This window comes from Trachurus japonicus, chromosome 5 (assembly GCF_045865225.1).
Source record: "Trachurus japonicus isolate A0001 chromosome 5, Traja_1.0".
NCBI classification, from domain to species: domain Eukaryota; kingdom Metazoa; phylum Chordata; class Actinopteri; order Carangiformes; family Carangidae; genus Trachurus; species Trachurus japonicus.
The window spans coordinates 5484022-5509965 of NC_140911.1; the positions used below are offsets into that span (position 1 = coordinate 5484022).

The 25944-nt window shown below is 41.0% G+C and overlaps 1 protein-coding gene across 1 annotated transcript; it reads left to right on the plus strand.

Annotated features, from left to right (window-relative positions):
- Positions 1-637: 637 nt before the first annotated feature.
- Positions 638-24468, plus strand: c1ql4b (complement component 1, q subcomponent-like 4b). Its single transcript, XM_085777983.1, has 2 exons — positions 638-1321; positions 23574-24468. Exons 1-2 carry the CDS (start codon positions 761-763, stop codon positions 23751-23753), a joined length of 741 nt encoding a protein of 246 aa, XP_085634109.1. The 5' UTR covers positions 638-760; the 3' UTR covers positions 23754-24468.
- The last annotated feature ends 1476 nt before the right edge of the window (positions 24469-25944 follow it).

A 25944-nucleotide genomic window follows, 5' to 3' on the forward strand; every position in this document is an offset into this window, starting at 1 on the left:
CAAGCAGAAAGAGAGCGGGGAAGCGAGAGCCGAGCAGAGGTTTTTAGCAGTTTCCTTCTCTCTTCTCATTGTTGGACAGACAAGTAAAAGCCTCTTCTTCCCCCTTCACCCCACATGTGGTGGGTGAGATGAACTCCAGTGGGAATACTGTAGACCCCACCTGACAGTCTCTGCCTGAGCAGCTGAAAGCTTTTCACTGGAGCTTCCACAACCACAGAGCTGGATTTTTTTTTTTTATGAAAGAAAAACAGCGGTTGCCTGAGAAAAAAAATCCAAACGTTTCAACGCTGATGCTCATTTAAAAATATTAGTTATTTCTTGGGCTTGAAAAGAGATTTGGGGTAGTTTGAAAGCCCACACATTACACACACACACACACACACACACACACACACACATTCTTCCAAAAGGGAAAGTGAAAAATAAACGGATACAGCACTGATGTAGTGAACATCGAGAAATGGGAAAATCTGTTTGTTATTCTCCTCCAGACTGCTGATATTTTTCTCTGTCCCTGTCTGAGACCTAGAAGAAGTCCCCACTCCTTTCCTCCCCTGTCACCCCCCCTCCACCCCACCAACGCTGTCACACTCTTTTTTTTTTTACCCTCCACCTTCTCGATCCAGTAGTTACCCTCCACCCAGAGTTCAGTCTGGCCGGCACAACCATTCCAGCGAAGGGGGAGGAGGACTTCCTCACGCTGGCCGCCTCCCGGCTCAGCCGCAAAAAACGTGTCATCGGGGCTGGAGTCGGCGTGGCCATGGTGCTCGTCCTGCTGGTGGCCATCCCCCTATTGGTCCACACCACCAAAGGGGGCGGGTCCGGAGGAGGAGGAGGGGGGGGCCCACATTTGGACATGATCACCGGCTGCAAGATGGTGTGTGACCCTTTATCCCCCACGCAGGGAGCCATGACCGCCGTTTCCCCCCAGCCCCCAGACATGGCGAGAGGCCGCGGCGGCGGAGGGGGGAAACAAGGGTACAGAGGCAACCCCGGGCCTCCTGGTCCTCCCGGTCCCAAAGGACCCCCCGGAGAGCCCGGCAAGCCCGGCCCCCCCGGCCCCCCAGGGCCCGGACCCGGAGGCTACGGCCCCTCGTTGTACAGCCCCAAAATCGCCTTCTACGCCGGCCTACGGAAACAACACGAAGGAAGTGAGATACTAAAGTTTGACGACGTGGTGACCAACGTCGGGAACTACTACGAGCCCGGCACCGGGAAGTTCACCTGCCCCCTCCCAGGCATCTACTACTTCACCTACCACGTCCTGATGAGAGGCGGTGACGGGACGAGCATGTGGGCCGACCTGAAGAAGAACGGACAGGTGAGAGTGGCTGAAGTAGTGTTTCTGTGAGTCTTCAACTATTCACTTTTCTGGACAAATTGAATCGTAGGCAACTGGTCTTGTATTTCAATCAGGATAGACCATTTACGACAAGAGAGCCACGTTTGAAGATGAAGATGAAATTACATTTATTGTGAACAAAATAAACTTTGTTGCTTAGACCACGGGGTGTAGACCAGCTGAGTCAACTGATCTGGGGATGAGAAGCTTGCATCTGAAGAAGTTATATCCTCCCACCCCGGGCCTAGACACTGGTGGTGGTGGGGAAGCTTGAAGTCGCCTGATGAGGAAACTTCTTGGCTGAAGATCCAGATTAAGACAGTCTGTATCTTGATGGAGGTGGTGCCGGGGTGGAGGTGGGCTGAGAACTTTTAAATTTGACGCTAATGACTGATTGGTGGAAGAGAAAGAGGATGGCAGACTGTGATTGGTTGAATTATGAGAATAAGGGTGGAGTGAGAGGATAGCGGGAAAACAGGGAAAGGGCTTTGAGGTGTGCTTAAAGAGATAGTCTTCCTGTCTGAACTTTCGCTAAGCTTCATTTGTCGGGGAAGACGTTTCGCCTCTTATCCAAGGGGCTTCATCAGTTCGTATACGCAATAAGTCTCACTAGTCTGCACTAGTTGGACAAAGACAGTGGAGTAAGACCCAGGTATTTAACCTCTGTGGGAGTGTTCACCAGAGTACCTGTGGGTGTGTTTACAAAGGTACTGCTTTCACTTGACCATTGTTGAGTTCTTCGAAACGTCTTCCCAGACAAATACAAGTCCAGTTGCCTACGATTCAATTTGCTCAGAAAAGAACGACGACCTGGATGAATGAAAATATCCATAGACATCAACTATTCACAAACACAAAACATGTTCATGTTGTGATGAAAATGTTTAATACAGTTTATTCCTCCAGAGTTTGACACAATAAAAACAGCAATTTTATAATCATTAATCAGTCGACGACAACAGACAACACACAGGACAACAACAAGAAAACACAAATTGTCAGCAGGGGCCCGGTACATGCACAGTTTCATTGGGCTCCTCATCACAATAACTCACTGAATAACTAAATCAACAAGTGTGGGCTCATCAAAGTGTTAATGAATATGCAAATTAAGCAGATTCAGTCTTAAAGCTCCAATTACTTCACTGTCTGTTCTCAACGTTTTATACTTAGCGACCGTCCAACAGTAAAAAAAAAAAAAAAAAAAGAGCCAACAGTTTGTCTATTTTGCAGTTTATTACAACCCACAGTTACATTTGTTTTAAGGCGACACCTAGTGGCTGCAGGAATTATGACAGGAGCAGAGGGAGAACTACGTAGAAAGAGCATGAAGATGATGTTGGACCAGAAATGTTATTTTGAAGTCCATGGTCAAATGTCACAAAAGTTAAGTCTATATACATGTCAATGTCATCTATATTCGTCAAAATCCAAATCCTAGATCTTCAGGCTGCTGGTTGATGTGAACATCAGTGTTTTTCATCAGGATCAGCACATTTAGCTACGGTTTTACATTTCCTGTGTCCACCTTTCAACATGCAACGGTAGCAAAGAGTTGATATCATGAATTAAAAGCTCAGGATCAGTCCAATGCTTGGTCCTGTCTCTATTTAGACTACAGGTCATCTGCCATCTTTAAACCTCCATTTTTGTCATTTTCTCAGACCTGTTTGTAGCTGTTTTCTGACCTGATGTCAGTACAGTGACATCATGTGTCCATTTTTTCCAAAAACCTTTTCCAAACCAATGAGTTTAAAGCCGTCAGCATGAAAACAACTTGTTTGTCGAGAGAGATCAGGACTTAAACACTGAGGTTTGGGTCACAGTTGTTGTCGTGGCCATTTTTGTGGTGGCCGCTGCTGTTTTTGCTGCTGCGTCATATTACCCAGCTGTTTTTTTGTGTATTAATAACTACCACTTTCAAGGTTTCAAGGTTTCAAGGTTTGTTTTTATTTTACAAATCATTAAAAAAAAATACAAAATACAAATTCAATTCACAATATACAGTAGACATGATCTTGTAAAAAGGGTAACCCCAGAAGCTTCTGTAGCTTATGAACGGGGGCCCAGAGACATCAAACAACAATGTAGTATATTATGAAAATAACAATTCCTATTTCTAACGTACAATCTAACCTAACCCTAACCATCTAAGGCAATTCCATCAGTACAAAGAGTTTATGGTTCAACACAATAGTGACACAATATCAACACATCAGGCACAGGTACATGAAACAAAAAACAGCAAGCTGAGCTTGATTTAGACATAATTTAGCAGCAGTTTACACAAAACACCACTTTGTTTTAAGCTTGATGAAAAAGTAGCTGAGGTTATGTACGTTCTTATGGCATATAGTAGCAAGAGGGAGAGAGAGAGAGAGAGAGAGAGAGAGAGAGAGACTTTATTCAAAAACAAAGGTTTAGTCAACTACACCAGAAAAAAAATCAAGAGTAAAGTGACTCATACTGTGTCTCAATTATTGTAAGGAAAAGAAATCTGAACCGTGTTTAACAACAGAGTTTGATAAGGAAACATGATTCGATGAAAGAAGAACTGAAGTCAGGATGAAAGTTAAAAAAACAAACAAACTGTAATTAATTGTACAAAAGAAAAGAGAGCAAGAGAGAGAGAGAGAGATTGACAGCCAAGCGATCAGGAGGATAACAATCCTCCACGTCTCGGTGGAACGAAGCCAAAATGCAACAGCTGGCTACTGTCCTCTGAGGAACTCTGGCTTTAACACTAATAAATAAACAAGTAGAAATGCCTGGAAGAAGCCCTGAACGCTTCCATCTGGAGATCCGTGACAAGCTTGAAGTGCTATAAGCCCTCTCTCTGTTGAGGAACTCTGATTCTGACATGTGTGCTGCCGAACAGAAGAGTGACGTCCTGGGGATTACCACAGAAGAACAAAATCATGCTTTTGCATTGTTACAAACCAAGTCAAACTGAACCGAGTGTTTGATGCTGCTACGACACAAACGGTCGGTTTTCTCCACACATAATTTAAACACGACACATGAACTGACAGCGGCATCGTGCTGAGCCGACCATCACCCCGCTGCCAGCCAGGCTGCTCTGCACTGATTCGCTTTGCTGGATCTTCATCTTTAAAGAACGTTCACAGTGCGTGGACCAGGAAGAACCAGGGCTATTATAGTTTTACGAAGACTAAGAATTTAAAAAAAAAGAAAGAAAAACTACAATGAGCAATGCAAAACTTAACTCAAACTAAACTTCAGACTTCCTGAGATAACGAGCTTCCACAAGGGGGCAGCGTAGCAGATATCGGCGGTAGCATACTCCAAGAAGATTAGCTTGCATTTTATGATTCGCTAGAAATGACTAAAGTTGCAGGAAGAAGATCAGAAGAACAGCTGGAGTTTCATGCCTCAGACTGGCCCACTTTACAGTAGATCGCAACCTATTATATTAAGATAATTACAACCTTACATGTTCTAGTCTGCAATAGCACATTGTTCTCTAGAGCTATGTTATGTTATATGCTACAACACCACACAATGACTTGATAATTAATTAACTTGAATAGTGGTTTGCAAGCAAAGTTGTATTCTGTTCAACATCTTGCCTTATCTCCTCATTAGCAGCATAGGCTATGTGATATATTTCAACCCAGTGCCATGACTGACTGAACACTGGCTCAAAAAATAAATAAGTAAATAAAAAAGTGAACACCGACCCTCGTGGCCTAAAAGTCAGACCAGCCCTCTGGGAATTGTCCTGACCTTTTCCGATTAGGCACTCCAGCCTGGCCACTGCCCAATATGGGACTCAGCTCCTACAAATCAAGGCTTTCCTCCTAATACCTAAAAAAATAAGATTAAACTAAAACTTCTTAATCACCTGTTGAACTAACGAAAACTAAACTAAATGGCAAGGCAATTTTATTTGCATAGCCCATTTTTACAAATAGTTTGTCTCAAAAGGCTTTACATAACAATATCCTCTGCCCTTAGACCCTCACATCGACTGAAGAAAAACTCCCAAGAAAACCCTTTTAACAGGGAGAAATTTGGAGAAACCTCAGGGTGAGCAACAGAGGAGGGATCCCTGATGTTGTAAACAGACAAGAAAGCAGTTTATAACGCAGAATATGCAAAAACATGGAAATTATACAAGAAATTAAAACTGATGAAAATTTCAAAACTGGAATGACCTTGGTAAGAACAGGGAGGGAAGCAGCTATGCAGATAGTGAAGCAACCTTTCCTCTCAGTCTAATTCATTAGAAATCTGTGGTTGGTTAAGTGATTCTTCAATTGCTGGTACTTTTGACCTTTGAAATCTTTGAAAAAATAATTTTCTTTTAACTCAGTTTGTTTTTTTCTATTTCAAAAGCTTTCTTAGATTGTCTTGAGCAAAGGCCTTAGCGTAGCTTTGATCATAATTTTGACATCATTGATTGTCAGTCAGATGTGTGACAGTAATGACAGTTTTCACCTTTTGGAGCAAGAGGTTTTAGATTTGCTCACAAAACTCAGTTGCCAGGAAACAACAGAAACTGAATATATGTTGATAAAGTGAAATTTCTTATTTCTGAACTAAAATATCCAAAACGGACTAATTAACCCACTCTCAGACCAAGATGCATACATTTTCAGATTGCTCACATCTGTCATGTCTGGCCTTCTTCCTGTTTCATGCAACAACAACTGATTAGTAGTTTGAAAAACCTTTTTTGTTGGTGTGATGGTAATGCATTGACTAGGGGGTTGGGCAGTGATATTTAACTATAAAAAATATCCTAATTGCCCAAATATAAACCAAATGAGTTTAAAATGTGTTTTTTCAACGTAATAAGTGACAATGCAAAGTGTCGTTTTGATGAATTTATCATTTTTTATTACTTTACTATGAGAAAGATGTTGAAAAGTCTGGGTTGGGGATGAGCCCAAATCATAGAAATTCTGGCATATCTGGATTTTTCAACACACAAAAATCCAATTTTATCAGAGCTTTTTACAATTTAGCCCCAACAAATACAATAACTGTTTTTTCTGAGGAGTATTTTTTTCTTGAAAATTCACCCTGGGGACAAAAAAAAAGAAAAGAAAACCCTCTTAAGTGGCGAATCACCCAGTTACGACGAATCTCCGTCTGGAACTGACCTTTGATGTTCATGCTGAGGTTTCATATGTTGAGGCTCAACCACCAAGCTTCATGTTATATTTAGTTTTTGCCTCTTTACTCACCCTCTAACCATTAGGGGGTCACTGCTTCATTTGACTCCATTGACTTTCCCACCATCTTGCTAAGACGTCACCAACATCGACAAACTGCACGTTAATGGGCCTCGAATCAAACTGCACCACCACGTTCACCAGGTCCATTTGTTCATTATTCAGTTTATATAAAACACAGATAGTAAAATCTGTCCAAAGGTGAAAATATCTGCACAAAATATCTGCCTTTTTCTTTTGTGTAGTTTTGGATCCAGCTACAGATTTCAAATTAAGGGGCTGCAACTAATAACAATTTTCATAATTGATTTATCTCCCAATTATCTTCCTGGTGAATTGATTAACCTTTTAGTCTGTGAAATGTTGAAAAAAAAAAAACAGTGATAAAATGCTAATCAGGGTCCACAGCAACATCTTTAATTTGCTTGTTTTACTTGACCAACTCTCAAAAACCCACCGATAATATTACAGAGGGAAAAGATCAGTTATTATAACAGTTGATATATTGAGAAACCAGACTAACAATGGAATTTGCATTAAAGTTACATTGATTAGATTTTTTTTACAATGGAAAATGTGCTGTAGTTCATGAGGAAACAAGAAAATGTTCCAATGTCTTATCTTGATATGATGTGAAGTTGTTATCTGCAGCAGACAGAGAGGCAGCTGTATTTCTACTGACAGTGGCTCTAATGTTTCTGAGTTGCAGTTTGTCTGTATGAATACGAATCCGTACATCATCGTAGGTATTTTTTTATGTGACTGATCCAGTCTATAAAAAGTAGATATTCCTCCTTTTCATTGATCTGATGGGATGTACATAAAGTGCAGTGTAAAGAGGACAGACGGTTAAATGCCAGATATAATTGGGAGACTTGGTTTGTTGCGTCTTCACAGACATTGTCATTCCTGTCTCCTCCTGCTGTTAAATCTTTCATAGCCTTTAGATGAGATCCCCCCTCACCACCCCACCCCCCACCTGTGCCCACACACACACACACACTTCACACCTTCACCGTCCACGCTGGCGATTGACTCCTTCCTCATTAATTATCTTTTCCCATCAACTAAATTATTTAACCCAATTCAGTGCTGATCTCGCTCCCTCACTGTTTCTTTGCACTCACTGTTCGGTCAATGAGGGGAAAAACCCTGAGGATTAAAAGTTTGTCAACTGAGAGACTTTAAAGACGTTCAATCACAAATGTCTCCTTTTACTCTTCCTCCTCTAAAGGCTCGTTGTGTTGAGGATTGGATAATGAGTGAGAGAGAAGGTTTATTAAAGGAATACAGTGATTTTGGAAAATATATGAAATACGTATTTACTGTTTCAGACAAGAAATTTGATCCCACTTTCATGTCTGTGTGGAAAATATCAAGCTGGAGTGAGCAGCTTAGTTTAACTTTGCTTAGTGTTAACAGCTGCCTTTAAGGGGAACTATGTGAATCTGGTCACTTTTTCGTTGTTTTGCTAACCCTCCTCCAGGCCATGTGCATTTGTTTTCAACAAAGCAAAGCAGTGGATTAACCTTGTATACATTTTACGATGTGTATATTTGTGTAGTCTTATCTGTCATAAACAAGAGATTGTGGATTACGGGGTGCGTTTGTGTCATAATGCCGCAGAGACGAGAGCTGGGACACCGGGTCGGAGGCTCTGATCTTACAAGGTTGGTTTTCAGCCAAGAGACGCTAGGTGGAAGGCAGAGAGCCTCACACCACACTCCTACTCATTGATTATTCCTCATGTATTCGTCACTGGTTTGTTGATGTTGGTCAAACCTCCTGTTCCAGTCGTCTTGTTACCAACTCTACTACATCTAAAACACCAACTCTATATTGTGACGGCTGAGTTGTTCCTTGATGCTTCACCAGAAAATCTCCTTCATTTCTTCTCGTTGTCTTCGTACAGTAATGTTTGTGTCCCTTGTCGAGCAAGACAAGGTGCTGAGAGACACAGGTTGTTGACATTGTTGTCATGATGTGGTATTGTGTTGTTGTGTAGGGTTGTGACGGTGGTTGATTGGTTGATGCGTTTATTCACCAGTGTTGGGGTTACTTTCATAGGTTTGAGAAGGGGGGCTGCCATATTGTGTAATGTTTGGTTGGTTGCCTGGATACCTGGCCGCTTAAGTCTGACGTGAGCGGAAGGAACAAGGCAGTCTGGGAAAACGCCAAAGAGAGAGTCTCGTGGACTGATGAGGCGGCCGCCCCGAGGAGAAGTCAAGGGAGTTGACGATAGGAAGGATCCCCTCCACCTCAAGAGTGAATTATCGTTTTAGTTATTGTCTCGTCTAAACAAAAATGAACTAACAAAGCCGCGACCGCGTGACGACGGACGGAGGTCGACACACGCAGGACGTGGTGGTAAAACTTTACTTACCAGGGTGGCGTATGGTCGCGACAGTAGGCAAAAACTCAGAAAGATCAAACTCACTACGAAAAAAAGTTATGTTGCATGTTTATGTTGCAAACCAGAGTTTGAAAAAAATATATATTGACGTGCGGGACCCCACGAAAAATAGTGTGTGAGGTTCTAAAAGAGGAACTATGCAGGATTTGTAGCTTAAATATGCTGCTTTTTTTTACCTTAATTAAACAGCTTTGGAGTAATTATGATGATTAAATCAGTGACTTGTAACTAGTTCCAGGGAGAATGGAGGCTCTCTGTCTTCCACCTAGCGTCTCTTGGCTGAAAACCAATGTAAGATCAGAGCCTCCGACCCGGTGGCCCAGCTCTCGTCTCCATGGCGACACCGCCACACAAACGTAACGCGCCCCGTAACCCGTAATCTCTTGTTGATGACAGATAAGACTACACAGATATACACATGGTAACATGGTAGATGATAAATAACCTTATCCACCGCTCCATGGATTGATTTCTCACCGGCTTCGTTGGAAACAAATGCACATGGAGGAGAGGAGGGTTAGAGACACAGAGGAGGAGAGACCTACTGTAGTTCCTCTTTAAGTCTGCAGTGTCTGTTTGTTGTGTATCTCACTGCATGGATAGAAGTGTCAGTGTGTGTGTGTGTGAGTGTGTTGTCAGACTGATATGCATGGTGTTGATCAATGTCTTGTCAAAGCGAGCTGAGAATAAGACACATCCTGGGGAGAGATCACGGCGGAGACAGGCAGGATGTCGACAAGTTCGCTGACAGAGAGCGAGAGAGAGAGAAAGGGTGGGGGGTGGATAGATGGATGGATGGATATTCACTGGATAAAGGACAGAGAGGGAGGATGAGAGAAAAAAAAAGTCAACATATAGCGTCCTCTGTCCTCAGGGCTGATGAGACGTCCCGCCGCCTCAACATGTGGCCGATAATCAGCGAGTTTAAACCAAGTTTTCGCGGAGCTGAATCGCTCAATTCAAAGAATCCCCTTCACTCCTCGCGTCCCGTAAATCATCAGAAAGATTGGTGTTGAGGTAGATGACCTTTTCAATAGATATATAATTCACCACCAATATGTACTTTGCCCTTTACAATGATGAGCATGGAGGAGGAGAAGGTGTGGGGGGGGTTGAGGGGGCATGAATATTTATAACTGGTCCCAATATATAGGTGAATCTGGGTTCGTCAGCTCATCAGCCTGTAGTTTACACACACACACACACACACACACACACACTGTAGTTTTGATGACATCGGTGTCGTCGTAGTTTTGTTTTCAGTATTTCAGCATCTCATCTATTGACACTGAGTAACCTCATTATGTGGCAGTGGGCTGAGGTTGGATGTGACCTATAGTATAGCTGAGGATGAGGATGAGGAGGGTGGACACGCCGCCGCCTTATTAAAACTCAACAAAACGCTCTGACATGTGGCTCAGCCTGAACAATGTGCAGGTGTGTAGAGGTGTGAAGGCTGCAGTCAGAGGTGCAGGTGAATCTATTAATTAGAAGATGCACAGGTTGAGGGGGGGAAAACAAAAATAGCAGCTTCTGATAAAAAAAAAAAAAAAAAGCTGCATGTGGTGCCGTTGTTATCACTGAAGATGAGATAATAATATTGTGCAAATGAATAATTTTTCTCCACAATTATTATCACAGACAGAAACCTGACAGACAAATCGTTGTTGTGTGTTTGTGTTCGTTGCAGTTTCGAGTCCCACACACACACATCAACGACGTTAACTAATGAGATGCATGAGCTAATTAGATAATTAAATAAACCACTTTGAAGTTGTGGCGGTGACAAGGTGGGAATGAAGCAGGAGAAAAAGAAGCTGCTCGCCTCCAGACGCTATAGGTGTGATGATGATGATGGTGGTGATGATGGTGTGGCCACTGGAAGAGGTGGAAGCTGCTAATTACAGTATGTCAGGCGAGGTGTCTGCGTGGGCCTCATGTGGCACTTCATTACACAGCTTCAAGTTTTATTTTATTTTGGCACTTTGGGATCAGTTTTTCTTCTCTCTCTCTCCGGTGGAATAATTCATGCTCGAGACTTTTTTCTTCTTCTTTTTTTTCCCCGTAGCTTTAGTGTCGGACACGATGATAATGGGGGAACATTTTGTGATAAAGGATAAAAGTCACTTCTTTCATGCAGCATTTCATGTCGAGCAAACAGAGAGAATCCTCTTCCATATATCCTGCAGCTCATACCCCTCTGTTTTTTTTCTCTCCTGCTTGGTTTCTTCTCTTTCCAAGAACACACACACACATTTATGTGTATGTTCATGCACACATCCATTATTTAACTATACGTTTCTGTTATAATGGCCTCAGCCATTATATTCTGCAGACTAAAGGGGTTTTTGCTGGTTGTTACGGTGTTTTGCGGAGCCTTTGTTGTGCCTCCCCATTATATCATTATTTCTGCTCATCAAGGAAGCAGCTTGGGTTTTGTCTGTTTTTTTTTTTTTATAAAGAGCAGCGTCTCACAGTGTCAGGCCGAGGCTGAAACAACATGAATAATGAAATGCATGTGGGTTATTAATATTTTTAAGAGTTGATATGTCAGATTTAGACAGATATTAACCAGTCCTTCAGGAAAAACGCTGAGTTTTAAGTGATTGTTGCAGGGCAAAAAAAAGGATCCTTGATTATGCAGCAGGTTTTCTTTATAAATGTGATGGAATATGTGGGAATTTGCAAAAACTGCAACATCTGGGCAAAAATGTGATTTGATGAAAAGGAAAAAAAGGGATTCCACCAGCACCGTGTTGTCACGCAACCTTAATGTAAAAAAGAGTCATTTCTAATGAGCAGCAAACAGATGACATCACATCTTGTTTTATTTCAAAACTTGATCAACGTGGTCCAAAATTTATAAAACATTCCTGAGTCAAAAAATTTATCCCGGGATTTGGTAGCTTTAAGATTTCCCGGTTTCGTTTTATTTTCCCGTGTGAGGTCGATAACGTTTCATGTGATTTGTTGCATAATTACGTCACTTCATAACCAGAGGCGACTGCTATAAAACTGCAAGGGAAGCTTTGCTTTCTCTAAAATGTCAAAAAATAAAAGGTCAAATATGAGCTGTTGTGTTTACATTTCATAAACTAAAAATACTAAGACGAGTTCGTTCAGAATCAGTTCCTTATCGCAGATCGCTGACGTGATTTTATTCTCATATGTTCCCGTAGCGTCAGTGCATCAAACCTGTTGAAGCTCAGCGTCCGTGCACATCAACGGGGCGGCAGAGAGAATAAGACGGTCACTGGATAAATGCTGTGATTTTGTCAACGTCTCTGTGAGTGAATGGAGCAGTGGGCGTGGCCTGGACGCTAGGCTTCTGCATGATGATTGGAGGATCTGTCTAAAGGCTGAATCCAAATTTGGATTGACAGCTATTTTGAAACATTAATGCGGTGGCAGCGGAGGATTGTCGAGTTCATTTGTCTCATTGTGGATTTTGCAAGAGAAGTCGAGAGACAGACTGCAGCTCATTTCTTAGTATTTGCTTGGTGATACAGCTCATTACCACTGTACACAACATACACTGTAAATAAAACACAGTTATAGCATCTGACTTGTTTGAGTTTAGTATAGTTTTGTTCATTCATTCATTCTTTTATTGATAGTGTAGGCTAAGTGAAGTTGCATATACAAGTACACTGCAAAAATTCAAATCTTTCCAAGAATATTTGTCTTATTTCTTGTCAAACTGTCTCATTTCTAGTCAAAACTAATCTCTTTCCAGTTAAAATAAGACTCATCACCTAAAAATTAACTTGTTTTTAGATCATTTTCACTTGTTTCAAACTATTTTTCGATTGAAATAAGTAGAAAAATCTGTCAGTGAAAGCTACTTTTTTGTGCTTGTAATAAGAAAGAAAAACTTGCTCCACTATCAGATTTTTCTACTTATTTCAAGTAAAAATATGCTTGAAAGAATTAAAAACTGTCTAAAAACAAGCTACTTTTTTGTGTGATGAGTCTTGTTTTAAGTGTAATGAGATTTAGCCGCCTATGGACTGGTGTTGAAAATTAGCACTTGTGCTAAACACACTCAAGCAAAGCATCTGGTCTGTCCACTGGAACAGTCTCAATGTATTTGTGATGTCCATATCAAATAAATAAACATAACATAACATAAAATAACATAACATAACATAACATAACATTTGCTTTGACTAGAAATGACATTTTGACTAGAAATAAGACAAATATACTTGGTAAGATATAGAGTTTTTGCAGTGTAACGGAGGTCCGCGGGTATAGCCACAGTCAAGAGGTACCGACAACGTGTGGCGGTTAGCGGTACTGAAGTTAAACTCACTCGAAACACGTGCTAACCCACTTGCCAAGTGGTCATTGACCTCTTGGTGAAACGGTTAGCATCGCTGCCCGCAATGGTGCAGAAACTCACTCGGGGAAGGTCAGAATAACACTGGTCGACAAATTTTACGATGTTGGACAAAAATGAGCTTCCCCTCTATGAAAGACCAGCAGTCAAAGTTTCCAACTTTATGCAAATGTATATGAGACTTTTTTCTTTTTTTTTGCAATGAAAATGTGGAGATTATGAAACCAATCCAAGCTCTGCATATTTTGCAGGGAAATCTGCGATTTATTCGTCGAAAATGCTTCGTCTTTGGCTGAATTACCACATAATTAGCTGATTAACACTTGACATGATGATGAGGTGATGAGTGTGTCGTTGTTGCATCCACAGCAGGAATAACACACACACACACACACACACACACACAGCGATCTGTTAACAATCAACAATATGTCACATAAAGGAACAGCAAGCTGAAGCTGCCGTAACGCTCTGCAGGTAGAACCGTTCATATAGGACCCGTTTATATCCAATTAAGGCCTCTCCTTTTCCCCTTTAAAGATTTCAGGCCAGAGCCAATTAGAGACTTTCTAACATCTTGACACCTTGGGTCTTGAGTGTCATGGCAAAAATATTAGCATTTAGTATGCCAATTAGAGCATGAGTGTGAGTGTGTAGTGCAGGAGGAGGAGGAAGAAGGTTGTAGCTGTGACGATGCTGCAGCCTGGTGCTGGTTCACATGGGTGGAGGAGGCGGAGAGAAAGAGAGAAAGAAAGAGAGAAGAGGCCATTTCAATTGCCCTTCCTCTCAGTCTCAGTTCACCCTCACAGGTCCCTCAGGTGAGTTTAAGACGCCCCGTCTCAATCGCCTCGCTCCGCTCTGAGAGGTCTGTACATCACAGTGAATGAATCCTGTCAGTTTTATTACCAGAGGATCAAGGCGCCGCGGCGAAACAAAAACAAAACCGAAAAAACAACACACTGCTGCTGCTGCACACGCCTCATTCACACTCCTCCTCCTCCTCCTCCTCCTCTCTCCTCCTCAGATAGGCATGCTTGATCAGTTTGTTATCCAACAGGCTCCTTCCCCATTACACAAAGCCGCTCTAAACTTTGGCTTCCTTTACTCGAATCCTGTGCTCAGACTGCTAAAGTGCATGCAGCTGCTCGCCCGGCCGTGTGCCCTCATCCAAAATTTCTGCTTCCACGCCCTCTACTCTGCCTTCTCTACACTTATATCCTCCTCCTCCTCCTCCTCCTCCTCCTCCTCCTTCCTTCAGTTTCCTACACACATGAAAAAAAAAAAGTGTAGTTTGGGCAGGATAAATTTGAAATACACCACAGTACGTATGCCCTTAAATGTGTCACACAAATCAGCGGCACACAACTGCAAATCTAGATTTTTATTGAGCATTTAACACTTTCGGTGAATTATTTCTCCTCTGTCTATTCCCCCACTCTCTCCCTCTCTTTCCCCACTCTCTCTTTCTCTCTCTCCTCATTTAATGTGGCCCCCTCTAATGAAAAGTGGTGGCAGTGTAATCTTCTCTATTGTCCCGGGGGTTTTCCCTTCGTTCTCCCCCCTCTGCACAGCAGATCAAGTCAGAACAACATTGGACCAAGAGACAGAAATTCACTCCCTTGTCGCTATCAATCTCCGCCGCTGTTGACAATAATCCTGATTTGCCTCTTTCCCTCTTGTTTTCGCTCCCGGAGCTCCCAGTGCCTCCTGCCCACTTTTAAGAAAACAGGGTTTCACTGTGATTGTTACTGACAGCAGCTGAACCTGCAGATTCCTCTGTGTATGTGTGTGTGTGTGTGTGTGTGTGTGTGTGTGTGTGCGTTTAGCTGGTGGTGTCGGTGTCACACAGAGCAGCTCGGCCTCGAACAAGACCAAAAAGAAAAAAAGAATCTGTGTTTTTCATAGGGAAAGATTTTTTTTTTTTTTAGATCAACAAGCTACTGAAGTGTCAGGATGTTTGTGTTTTACAGTGAAGTTCATTCATCATTTATCGTTTAATTTAAATAACTTAAAGTAAAAATAGCAGTTATTTACTTTATGTATCAGAGTTAAAACTCTACTCATTTTGTTAATGACAATATCACAGCATAGACATTCATAAAAACAGATTTGAAAGAAGAATTTTACAAAGCAAAACTCATTTTCTTTTCTTTCTTTTTTCCTTTTAATAGTTGAATTTGAATCAATATTGCTATATTTACCCATGACATGCAATATATCATAAATACATACACACAAATACATACAATACGACGTGATAATAATAAGTCAAATCAAGCCAATTTTATTTTGTAGAACACATTTAAAAACAACAATCGTTCACATAAGTGCATTATGAGAAAACACTAAACAATTATATAATATATAAGTAATAATAATAATAATAATAGCAGATTTAAGATGAATTTTGTGGATGTGATGAAATATTTAACAAACCGTTTAACTTTGTGTCTTTTTCTCTTAACTGTTGTTTAACTGCAGGCGCCTCAGGTGACATTTGAATTAATTAAACCTCATAATATTGATGATGACTGTGATAATATTTAAAATGTCACATTTAAAAAATACGTGGATGCGATCTATATATATTTATATATAAAAAAAGAAAACAATGAACTCGTCTGCTAGTTTCCTATCTGTCATCATCATCGTCGTCGTCGTCTGAGGACGTAACCAAGAATTAATAATAAGTATAAGAATAAGTGATGAAATGTCAACATCTCCACACTGTCTGAGTCGAGGCGAAGTAAAGTAAAGTAAAGTAAACCTGTGTGTCTCATAAGGACGTCGTCAACCATAAAATAAAGCCATAAATAACACTGTGTCCTTTTGGCTGGCAAATATAATTAACTGATGTTTCGTGTTTAAAAGGCCACTTCACTGACACCGTGTGAATATCACTGCTGCAGCGTCTGGTCTGACCCAGGAATGTGCAAGATTCAGCTACAGCATATACATAAATATATATATTATTATTATTATCTTCTGTTTGCACGTCTATAAGCTGGTTTAATTGTAATCCAATATACTGTGTAGCCTTTTAGCAATTTACAGCAGCAGCCTGTCAGCTCCTAACTCAGCCTCTAAGACGCCGTCAGGGGAATCGTGCCGCTCAGCCATGGAGACAGATGTTGGATTGTACAAGATGTCAGAATCTCTTTGCTGTTATATTTTATTTTTTTTATTTTTTTTACCCCCGCCAACAAAAAAAAAACCTATTAGGGCCTCCTCATGGGAGCTGTTCAAGTCCCTTCAGTGCAAAAGCAGTCGAACAGTATAAAATAACAAAATGTCTTAAATGGTGCGTTGGTTTTTCTCAGGTGCTCACTTGAGATTCATAAAAATAAAATAAAAAAACGAAGAGGGAAGAGCTGGAGGGACCTCCTGCTAGTATTTTTTCATGGGCCCATTTGACCACTGCAGCCCATCCAGTGCCCCCCCCCCCCCATTTATTGTGATTGTATGGCATTATTGACAGTGGTGGACAGTAACGGAGTAAATTTACTGTACTTAAGTACATATCCAGAGGATTTGTACTTTACTTGAGTATTAGATTTCTTTGGTACTTATTACTCTTACTTGAATACATTTCCAAGACAAATATTTTTACTTTTACTCGAGTTAATTTCTAGGAAGGCTGAAAAGTACTCGTTACTTTCAGGTCTGCTGTTTTTTTTTCTAAAATACTATTGGACACAAGCTGTGTTTGTCAAAGAAGGAAACCCTAACCCCTAAAAGCAGCACATCAGTGCAGGTGGTTTCAAAGAGTTAATTCTCAGAAACAAGAGTTAAAAGGTCCTTAAATTCATTTAGAAAAAATTATAGTAATTCATTGATGTGAAAAATAAGAAATTTACTCTTACTCTTATTTTTACTTAAAGAGACAATGAGGAGTTTCTATTTGGTTATAAAAAAAAGTCTCATATTAATGTGGATGAATCTCCGTTACCACTTGTTAATGGGCCCATTTTCGATAAATATATCGTTTTGTCTCTATGGTTATTTTGTTATTATTAGTGGTGGTGGAAATGCTGGTCGAGCCGACCAGCGTTTTTTACTTTCGGTTTCGTGGCGAGTCATGAGAATAACGCCACCGAATCGCCGTTTATGGTCGGGACTACGACGGTATGTGATCGTCTTCGAACCTCTGACTTTAATTCTTGATGAATGAAAGAATTTCACGGTGCACGGGCTCATAAATGTAGTGTGAAAACGCTTTGCTTTTCCAAAACTCCTCGTTGTCCCTTTAAGTTCCTTTAAAAGCAAGTACTTTTTTACTCTTACGTGAGTAACATGTCGACTGAGCTACTTTTACTTGTAAATTTTGACCAGTAGAATTTGTACTCTTACCCAAGTACTGGGGTCGAGTACTCTCTGTCCATCTCTGGTTATTGAGGAGTTGGACCTATTAGAGGAGAGAGGAGCTGCCATGGCCGACTGTCCGACTACCAATTACCGCAGCCTGCAGCCATGTAGCTACACACGCCTGGCCTGACGCATCTGGAGGGGCTGAGGGATGCTGCTGCTGTGAGGACGGACGGAGGGGATGTGGACGGATGCAGGATGCAGGAGGAGGAGGGGGGGGGGTTATTGAGGAGGGTCCTCAGGAGACATGCCACAGCAGCACGCCGTTAATCAATCCGATTTAGGCCGGACAGGGACACACTTAGTTGCTGCTCCGACCGGCGCCGCGGAGAGAGAGAGAGAGAGAGAGAGAGAGAGAGAGAGAGAGAAAACGTGTGCGTGACCTGCATCTCATTGGAGTGTGAGGACACAAAAAGATGGATAGATGGGCGCAGAATGAAGAGATAGAGACGGTGGATGGTGGATGGTGGATGGTGGTGGTGGATGGATGGGAGGGAGGGAAGGAGGGATGATGGAAGGGGCGTGAGGTGCGAGGAGGAAGAGACAACAATTAATGGAGTGATGTGAGTTGAATTAAAACAAAGGAAATGTATCGATTCATTTCTGTCTCGAGGAGCAGAATAAAAATGTTCACCTTTTAATCCACGGAAAGAAAGAAAGAAAGAAAGAAAGAAAGAAAGAAAAAGGAAGAAAGAGAAATGTGAGGAGTCAAACTGATAATTAAAATGTGCAAAAAAAAAAAAGACTCATTAGACTCATAAGATGAGGAGAAATGGGAAGTTTAGTCGTATTTTATTAGTGTTGGACGTGACGACTGGTTGAGATGATGATGATGATGATGATGATGATGATGATGGACCAGATCCTTCGTCATCAGGACCCAGAGCCAGAGCAGCAGCAGCAGCAGAAGAAGAAGACAAGGATGGAGTGAGGCTATCATATTTGCATTCATTAATATGTATGCGTCTGCTTGTGTACTTTATTTTCCCCACTATTAAATGGAATCGTCTGCCTGAATAGTCGGTTACTCACCCAATGATGGTGCAATTTATTTACGTATATCATCATAGGCAGCTGCAGATTTGGCTTCCTGGCTGCGGAAAAACAACTGCAGGACGTGAGGAGTAGAGATCGACAGTGGACGAAATACAAAATACAGTCCAGAGGTTTTTGTGTGATTGAGGAAAAACATGTGGTGGAAAAAAAAGAAGAAAGAAAAAAGCGTTGGAATTTGCAAAGTATTTATGGGATGATGATTTATGCGATTTGATGAAAAAGTAAAATAAAAGTGTCTCTCCTAACAACCTGTTCTCACTTTAGGCTGTATTATACACACACACAATCACTGACTTGTATCCCAATCACTTAAACAATTCTGTATTTCTATATTTATTATAAAGCGTACAAATAATTATTAATAATCATTGGGGTATTTTTTACTCTCTCTCTCTCCCACACACCTCTTGTGTTTTTATCAACCTTTTCATAATTTTACAAGGTTTTACAAGGTTGTCCAGCGTTGATTTCCGCCTGTGTTTCCAACACGCTGCAGTTGCACAGAGTGAACTATAATTTGCCTCCACTTACTGTGCATATGTACTGTATGTACTGTATGTACTGTACATCTGGAAACATCTAGCTTTCATTTTCTGCACTTATTTTCATCAGTAAATGAGACTGGTTTGTCGTATTCATTGCGGGGTTTGGTTTGCTCTAAGCTGATTCTGATTTATCTTCTCGCGATAACGTTTCGTGACGCGTATAATTACGTCCCAACATTGCCAAGGTACCAAGGGGGAATGACTGAAGTAAACATGCAAAATTTTTAAGTTTTTTGCAACAAGTCCTGCATATTTTGCGCATTTTGCACTGAAATCTGTGATTTATGCGGCAAAAGTGTGGCCTTTTGGTTGGTTATGCGTTGAATTATGCCATCGAGAATTATAGCTATTGACATAATGAATAAGGATGAACTGGTCTCCATTTGATCAGCTGTTTTCTCACCTTGAAGTGTGTTGAGATACTGGACTGTTGATCTAGGGACAAAAAGAAATTAAAAAAACTCCAATCACATGCGGATGGAGGCAACATGGCGTTAAATCTGGAGCTGCAGGTGTTTGACTTCGTCCTGATCCTCATGAAACCTCCTCTTAATTGCTCCAGCGCTGTGATATTTGTTCTCCTGCCCATAAACATGTACAGTAATCGTCAGATCATTTTAAATGGCGTGGTCGTATACCATCACCGGCCCGGCATCAGGTTTAATCAGTGTGTGTTTCTGCCGACATAAACATGTCCAGATGCAGATAAAAGGCTGAAGAATGGCTCATCAGACCGTATCACTCTTTAAATATGTGGACGGCTCCAGATCCTGCAGCACACTCACCAGATAATGCATCCTACAGCTGGATGGCAGCCATTACTGCCACTTACATGAAGCTCATAATGTCAAGGTCTTGTTGTAACAGTGTTGTTGGAGGGTTGATTACATCGTTTGGTGATGTTGAGGCTGCAGCAAGGTGATGTTCTTCGTCTTTCTGCATCAATATTTTTGTTTTTGTCCCATTTAGAAAATACGTTGCTGTTTCAAAATTCTTCAAATATTAGGATGAATCAATATGTGTTGTCAGATCTCAGCATCTTTATGTCTTGTCTTTTTTTGTGTGTGCATTTATGGATTGTTTTGCAGCTGCAGAGCATTGAGCTCTCAGGGCCACCGTTTACAAAAACAATGGGTCACAGAAAACTTTCAACTTGTACCCACCTACTTTCAAACCGGTGAATGGAGTTGAATCTTCATCAGCCAGTTAAGAAGCTGTAAGCTGTATCAAAATAAAGCCAGAATGGAAGTGTTGTAAAATACTGCAGTTCCTCAAATGGCCACTAGAGGTTGACTCCAGTTACAACACAATCCCCATAGACTCCCATGTTAAAACTTCTAACTGTATAGCTGAAATGAACATACATACACATATACATATACAAAAAAAAGCAAAAACAAGAAACATTTTGGACTCTTCAGCTCATTCGTTAAATTTTCTATTACTCTGGTAAAATTCACAAGGAGTCTCACAGGTCACATCCAGTGTTGTGCTAGTTTATACTTTAAAAGATCGTACAGATTGGAATGAACTAGTTTATGTTATTTATTTCATCTTTACAAATGTTGAACTAGTTCACAGATCCAATAATGAACTATACTGCATGTTTGTTTATTGTGTTTTTGTTCAATAAATTCCGATGCTTCAGATCCGACTAAACTTAATAAATTATTGAACCACTGAAGAATCAAAGACATGAGTTATATTTAACACAGAAAAATAACCCAATATTGAGGTTAAGAATATATTTTTACGACATAAACAATGAGTCAAATACTGATGAAAGTTAAATAAGTGTGTGCACTTCTTTGTTCATAAAGCTACTTTAGACACTGCAGCTTCATTCACTATTGACGCTGGGCCGTTTCCACAGAGACGTCATGCAACAAAGCCATAAAACTGTTGTAAAGCACGAGCTGCGTTCACTCTCACCACCAGTGTTCATCATTTGTTCAGTTCTCAACAAATGCAAACATATTCATTGAACGCCATTCATGCACAGCACTGTCTGCGTCCACATTCATGCACAGAACCAGAACCAGTGTAGAGAAAATGTTCTGATGCAACAGAAACACGACTCCAGGTGAATGCGTTATCATCATGTATAACTAAACAGTGCTTTATGTTCATATCTAATGCCGTGATCCATTGTAAACAGACTGTATCATGACCCACTAGTGCTGTTTTACAGGTTAATACCAGTGAAATAAATAATGATAATAACTGGAACAGTAAAAACTCTGTGCTATCTTGTAATTACCCGACCTGATACCAACATAAGTGCTGCAGAGCCCATCACACTTCACTCTGCAACAGGTGGATCAGGTGTGAGAGCAACAATCCTCCGGAAAAAAAAGAAAAGAAAAAGAAATGAGATGTGGACTAAGAGAGGTTGAGCTGAGAGCTGGAGGCTGGAGGCCAAAGATCAGTGCACATCTCATCTCTCTAACCAGTGGACAGGAATCATCTGTGCTGATGACTTTACAGCCACATCACAGGACCACACAGGAAATACAAAAAAAAAAAAAACCTGCACCGGTTACGACCAGATAAAGTGAACTGATGGAAAAATCAGGATGAAGTTATTATCAGGATTGTTCTGTTTTTCATCCATCTGGTCGTATATATATATAACTGGATTGTATTGTACTACACACAGTTCTATTGCTTTACTGTAACTTTATCATTAACTTTAATTTAGCTTTAGTGAATTTATAACAGTATTTGAGGCCAAAAAAATTGGTTTGATCTTTTTTTTTTTTTTTTTTTTACAAAATATGAATATGAATAAAGACATATTAACTATCTTATCTTATCTTATCTTATCTTATCTTTTTCGCATCTTAAGTATTTATATTAGCATGTATTTGGACCAAGGGGGCAGTTGTCGGTCTGAGAAGTGAAGCTCACTTCCGTGTTCAAAAAACTGCAATCCCCTCGGATTCCTCTGGGGGCTGGTGTCAGAAAGCAGCATTCTCCATAGACCCCCATGTTAAAATCGCCGACTTTGCATCCTCAATAAACATGATCAAAGCCTGGTGCCATCACGTTTTTTGGTCTCAACCGATAGTTTCTACCCCCGCACACACTCTGAGGGGGGTGAATTTTTTTTAAACTCTACCGTTTTACTATTATTAGGTTTAAAATTCTGGCCAATTAGGGCGCGGAAACGTTGAGTGACAGGTCCGGAGACCGCTGCTTCGAGGCCAGTGGGCGGGCTCTCGGCCGGCCAACGGCCGCACCGCTCCAAATATGGCAAGTAAAATCCAACATGGCTTCAAACCCCCGTAGTAGCGGCACAAAACAGACTCCCCCAAACCAATGGGTGACGTCACGGGTGCTACGTCCATTCTTTCTACAGTCTATGGTCTGGACGAGGCCTCACTCCCCCAGTGTTTGTATGAATGTGTGGAGCTGCACTCGATCCAGAACCAGAATACCTGTCCAACATGGTGTGAAACTGTCACAATTGACGATGTCATGACGATGTTTCCTCCATACACCATACTGTATGAGACCTCTGTGGGTTAGGACAGTGGTTCTCAAAGTAGGGTCTGGGGTCCCCCAGGGGTCCGTGAGAGGGTTGAAGGGGGTCCCCAACTTTGTCTTGTCTTGTTACCATTTTTTTCTAGAACTTTTAAAGTTTTTTTGAGAAATTTGTACTACTTTTTCTAGAATTTTTTAAAACCTTTTTTTGTTTTGTTTTGTTTTAGAAATGTTACCACTTTTTTCTACAATTGTTTTTGAGAAATCTTACCACTTTTCTCTAGAAAGGTTTTACCTTTTTTTTAAAAAAAAAAAAAAAAAGAAATCTTACCACTTTTTTCTAGAATAAAAAAAAAATTCTTAATTTTTTAAGCCTTTGAAAAGTTTTGATCACTTGTTTTATTGTGAAAAATTTGAAAACCCCCCCCCAAAAAAACAACCTTTTCTTACCACTTTTTTTCTAGAATTAAGAATTATTTATTCCACTTTTTCTAGAAATCTTTAAACGTTTTTGGAGGAATTGTACAATTTTTTTTCCAGAAATGCCTCTACAATATTCCCAAAAATTGGCCCTAATTTGAACGTACATTGACTAAAAAAGTAACGTTCTTCAGTCTCAGAACAAATATTTGTGTATTTTTGGTGTTTGCTTCAAAATTTTGTCCATTGGGGGTCCAGTCCGTGGTCTAATTTGTGTCAATTTAGGGGTCCTTGATGTAAAAAAGTTTGAGAACCACTGGATTAGGAGCTTCAACATTACACACACAAACACAAACCACAGAAACTCTGCAAAACAAAACGTTGTTTCCTGTTTGTGTCTCAGGTGAGGGCCAGCGCCATCGCTCAGGACGCCGATCAGAACTACGACTACGCCTCCAACAGCGTCATCCTGCACCTGGACGTGGGCGACGAAGTGTGCGTGCAGCTGGACGGGGGCAAAGTTCACGGAGGAAACACCAACAAATACAGCACCTTCTCTGGCTTCCTCATCTACCCAGACTGACAGTATCCTCTCCTCCTCCTCCTCCTCCTCCTCTCTCTATTCTCTTTATTCTCTCTTTCTCTTTCTCTGTAATCAAGCAAAAAGTTTCCTCCATGCTGCATCTAACACTCCACCACGCTGTCATGATGTAATTTGTTCATTCATCTCGATGCCGTTCGCTTCACACACACGACATGATCACAGTTAACAACATAAGAGTTTGAACTGAATCTGTGTAAAAATGAATATAGTATTGTATATACATTTACTTCTGTGCCATGTACAGTTAATGTGTACGCATGGCTAAAACACACATACACACACACACACACACACACACCTGGTCAACACCTGTCACACATTTGCTTGTACACTACACACGCACACACACAGGCGTGCACGCATGAACTGACCTCCTCTTCGTCTTATCAGCTCAGACCAGATGACCATCGCATCCACCGGTCTGACATCGACTCAAACGATCTCTGAATGTTGACTGTAAATCGAAGTGTGTGTTTGTGTTTGTTTGTGTGTGTGTGTGTGTGTTTGCTGCCTCTCGCCTTCACTGTGAGATGGATTTTCAATATGGCCGCAGACACCAAACGAGGAAAGTCATGAAAACATTGATCGCAGCTGATGATAACAGCCGACAACACCGTCATAATCCGGTGTGTTGGACGCTTTTGTGTGTGTGTGTGTGTGTGTGTGTGTGTGTGTGTGTGTGTTTACTCTTCAGTTTGTGTTGAGGCATCCCGATGCTGTTAGTCTTGTTAGACTTGAACGGTCTCCGCCTGCTGTGAAAAGGCTGGAGAGCAGCAGCAGCAGCAGCAGCGGCAGCAGCGGCGGCGGCAACGAGTTGTCTGTAACAGTTTCCTTAACACACACAGTCCATCGATACTGTGAGAGTCTCATCGTGTCCCGTTAACGAGCCGAGGTCACAGCAACAACACCACACAGTGTAGTGATTAACGGTGCATCCCAGTCGTACTTGGAAGTCAGGATTTCTGAGCTCTGAGCTGGAATTTTAATTTTACTCTGCAGTTTTACTGTTTATTTTTATTTCTCTGGTAATTGTTTCACATTAAAGGTAGGGTTGGAGATCCTATTCTGGAGCATTTTTTAACTAAATTGTTTGAAATCCTCTTCAAACTCTGATTGCAACCAACTGTTTGAATGCTTTTTCACAAAAATGAAAAAAGTAAGACACCTGTGGGACGGACAATCCTGTAAAAACAACATCCAATCATCATGAACGCCACGTTCAAGTCAATTGGATCGTGATGTGTCAATCAAGCTGCCGTCTCTGTCCCTCGGTCCCTCCTCTTCATGCACTAATTTTTTTTTTTCTAGAAATATTACATTTTTTCAAGAAATGTCTTGAAATTTTTCAAAAAATTCATGCCATTGGCAGTAATTAAAATGTACATTGACTAAAAGAAGTACCGTTATTCAGTCTCAGAACAAATATTTGTGTATTTCTGGTAAAGTTTTGTCCAACAGGGGGTCCGTGGTCTAATTTGTGTCAGTTGATGTAAAAAAAGTTTGAGAACCAGTGACCCAATGTAGCTACCACACTGAAGTCTGGTAGGTGGTAATCTACCTCTAAGCCGGATGCTGGGTGGTTTATTATGATGTCAGGTGTTTTCTTTCATGTGAATGAGCCATGAGAAAAAACTGGAGGAAAGTTAGCGATGCTGCGCAGTGACTACATTGCGCCGCACCTTGATGTGAACCCAACGCTGAACAAACGTTTAATGTTCCTGCGCTCTGCAGGCTTCAGAGAGAAGTCTGAAGAAAGAGCTTGGACTTTTGACTTGTGTGTTTTAAATGTGGCCTGCTAGAACCATTTATCCAGGATCTCCAACCCTTCCTTTAAGAGGCGGACATTTACAAAATACTGTTCAATTCTTATCCCTGGACATTTTCCTTCACTGTTTGTATGTGTAAAAAAAACAACAACAAAAAACAGCCAAGGGAGTAGGCCAATAGTTTTGCTAAGGATGGCTAGGAGTAGCTAACTAGCCTAATGGATCCTTTGTTTTGGTGTAAGTCTGTACAACTTTTTAAAAACGTTATAAATAGTTTGCATTTACAAGTATGACATTGTTATTTTTTCATTTCGTTATAATCATCAATTTTTCTGCGTCCAACTCTGAGGTGGCGTCATTCTGAGCTCCGACTTCTGATTTCCAACGTAAATTGAATGCATCAT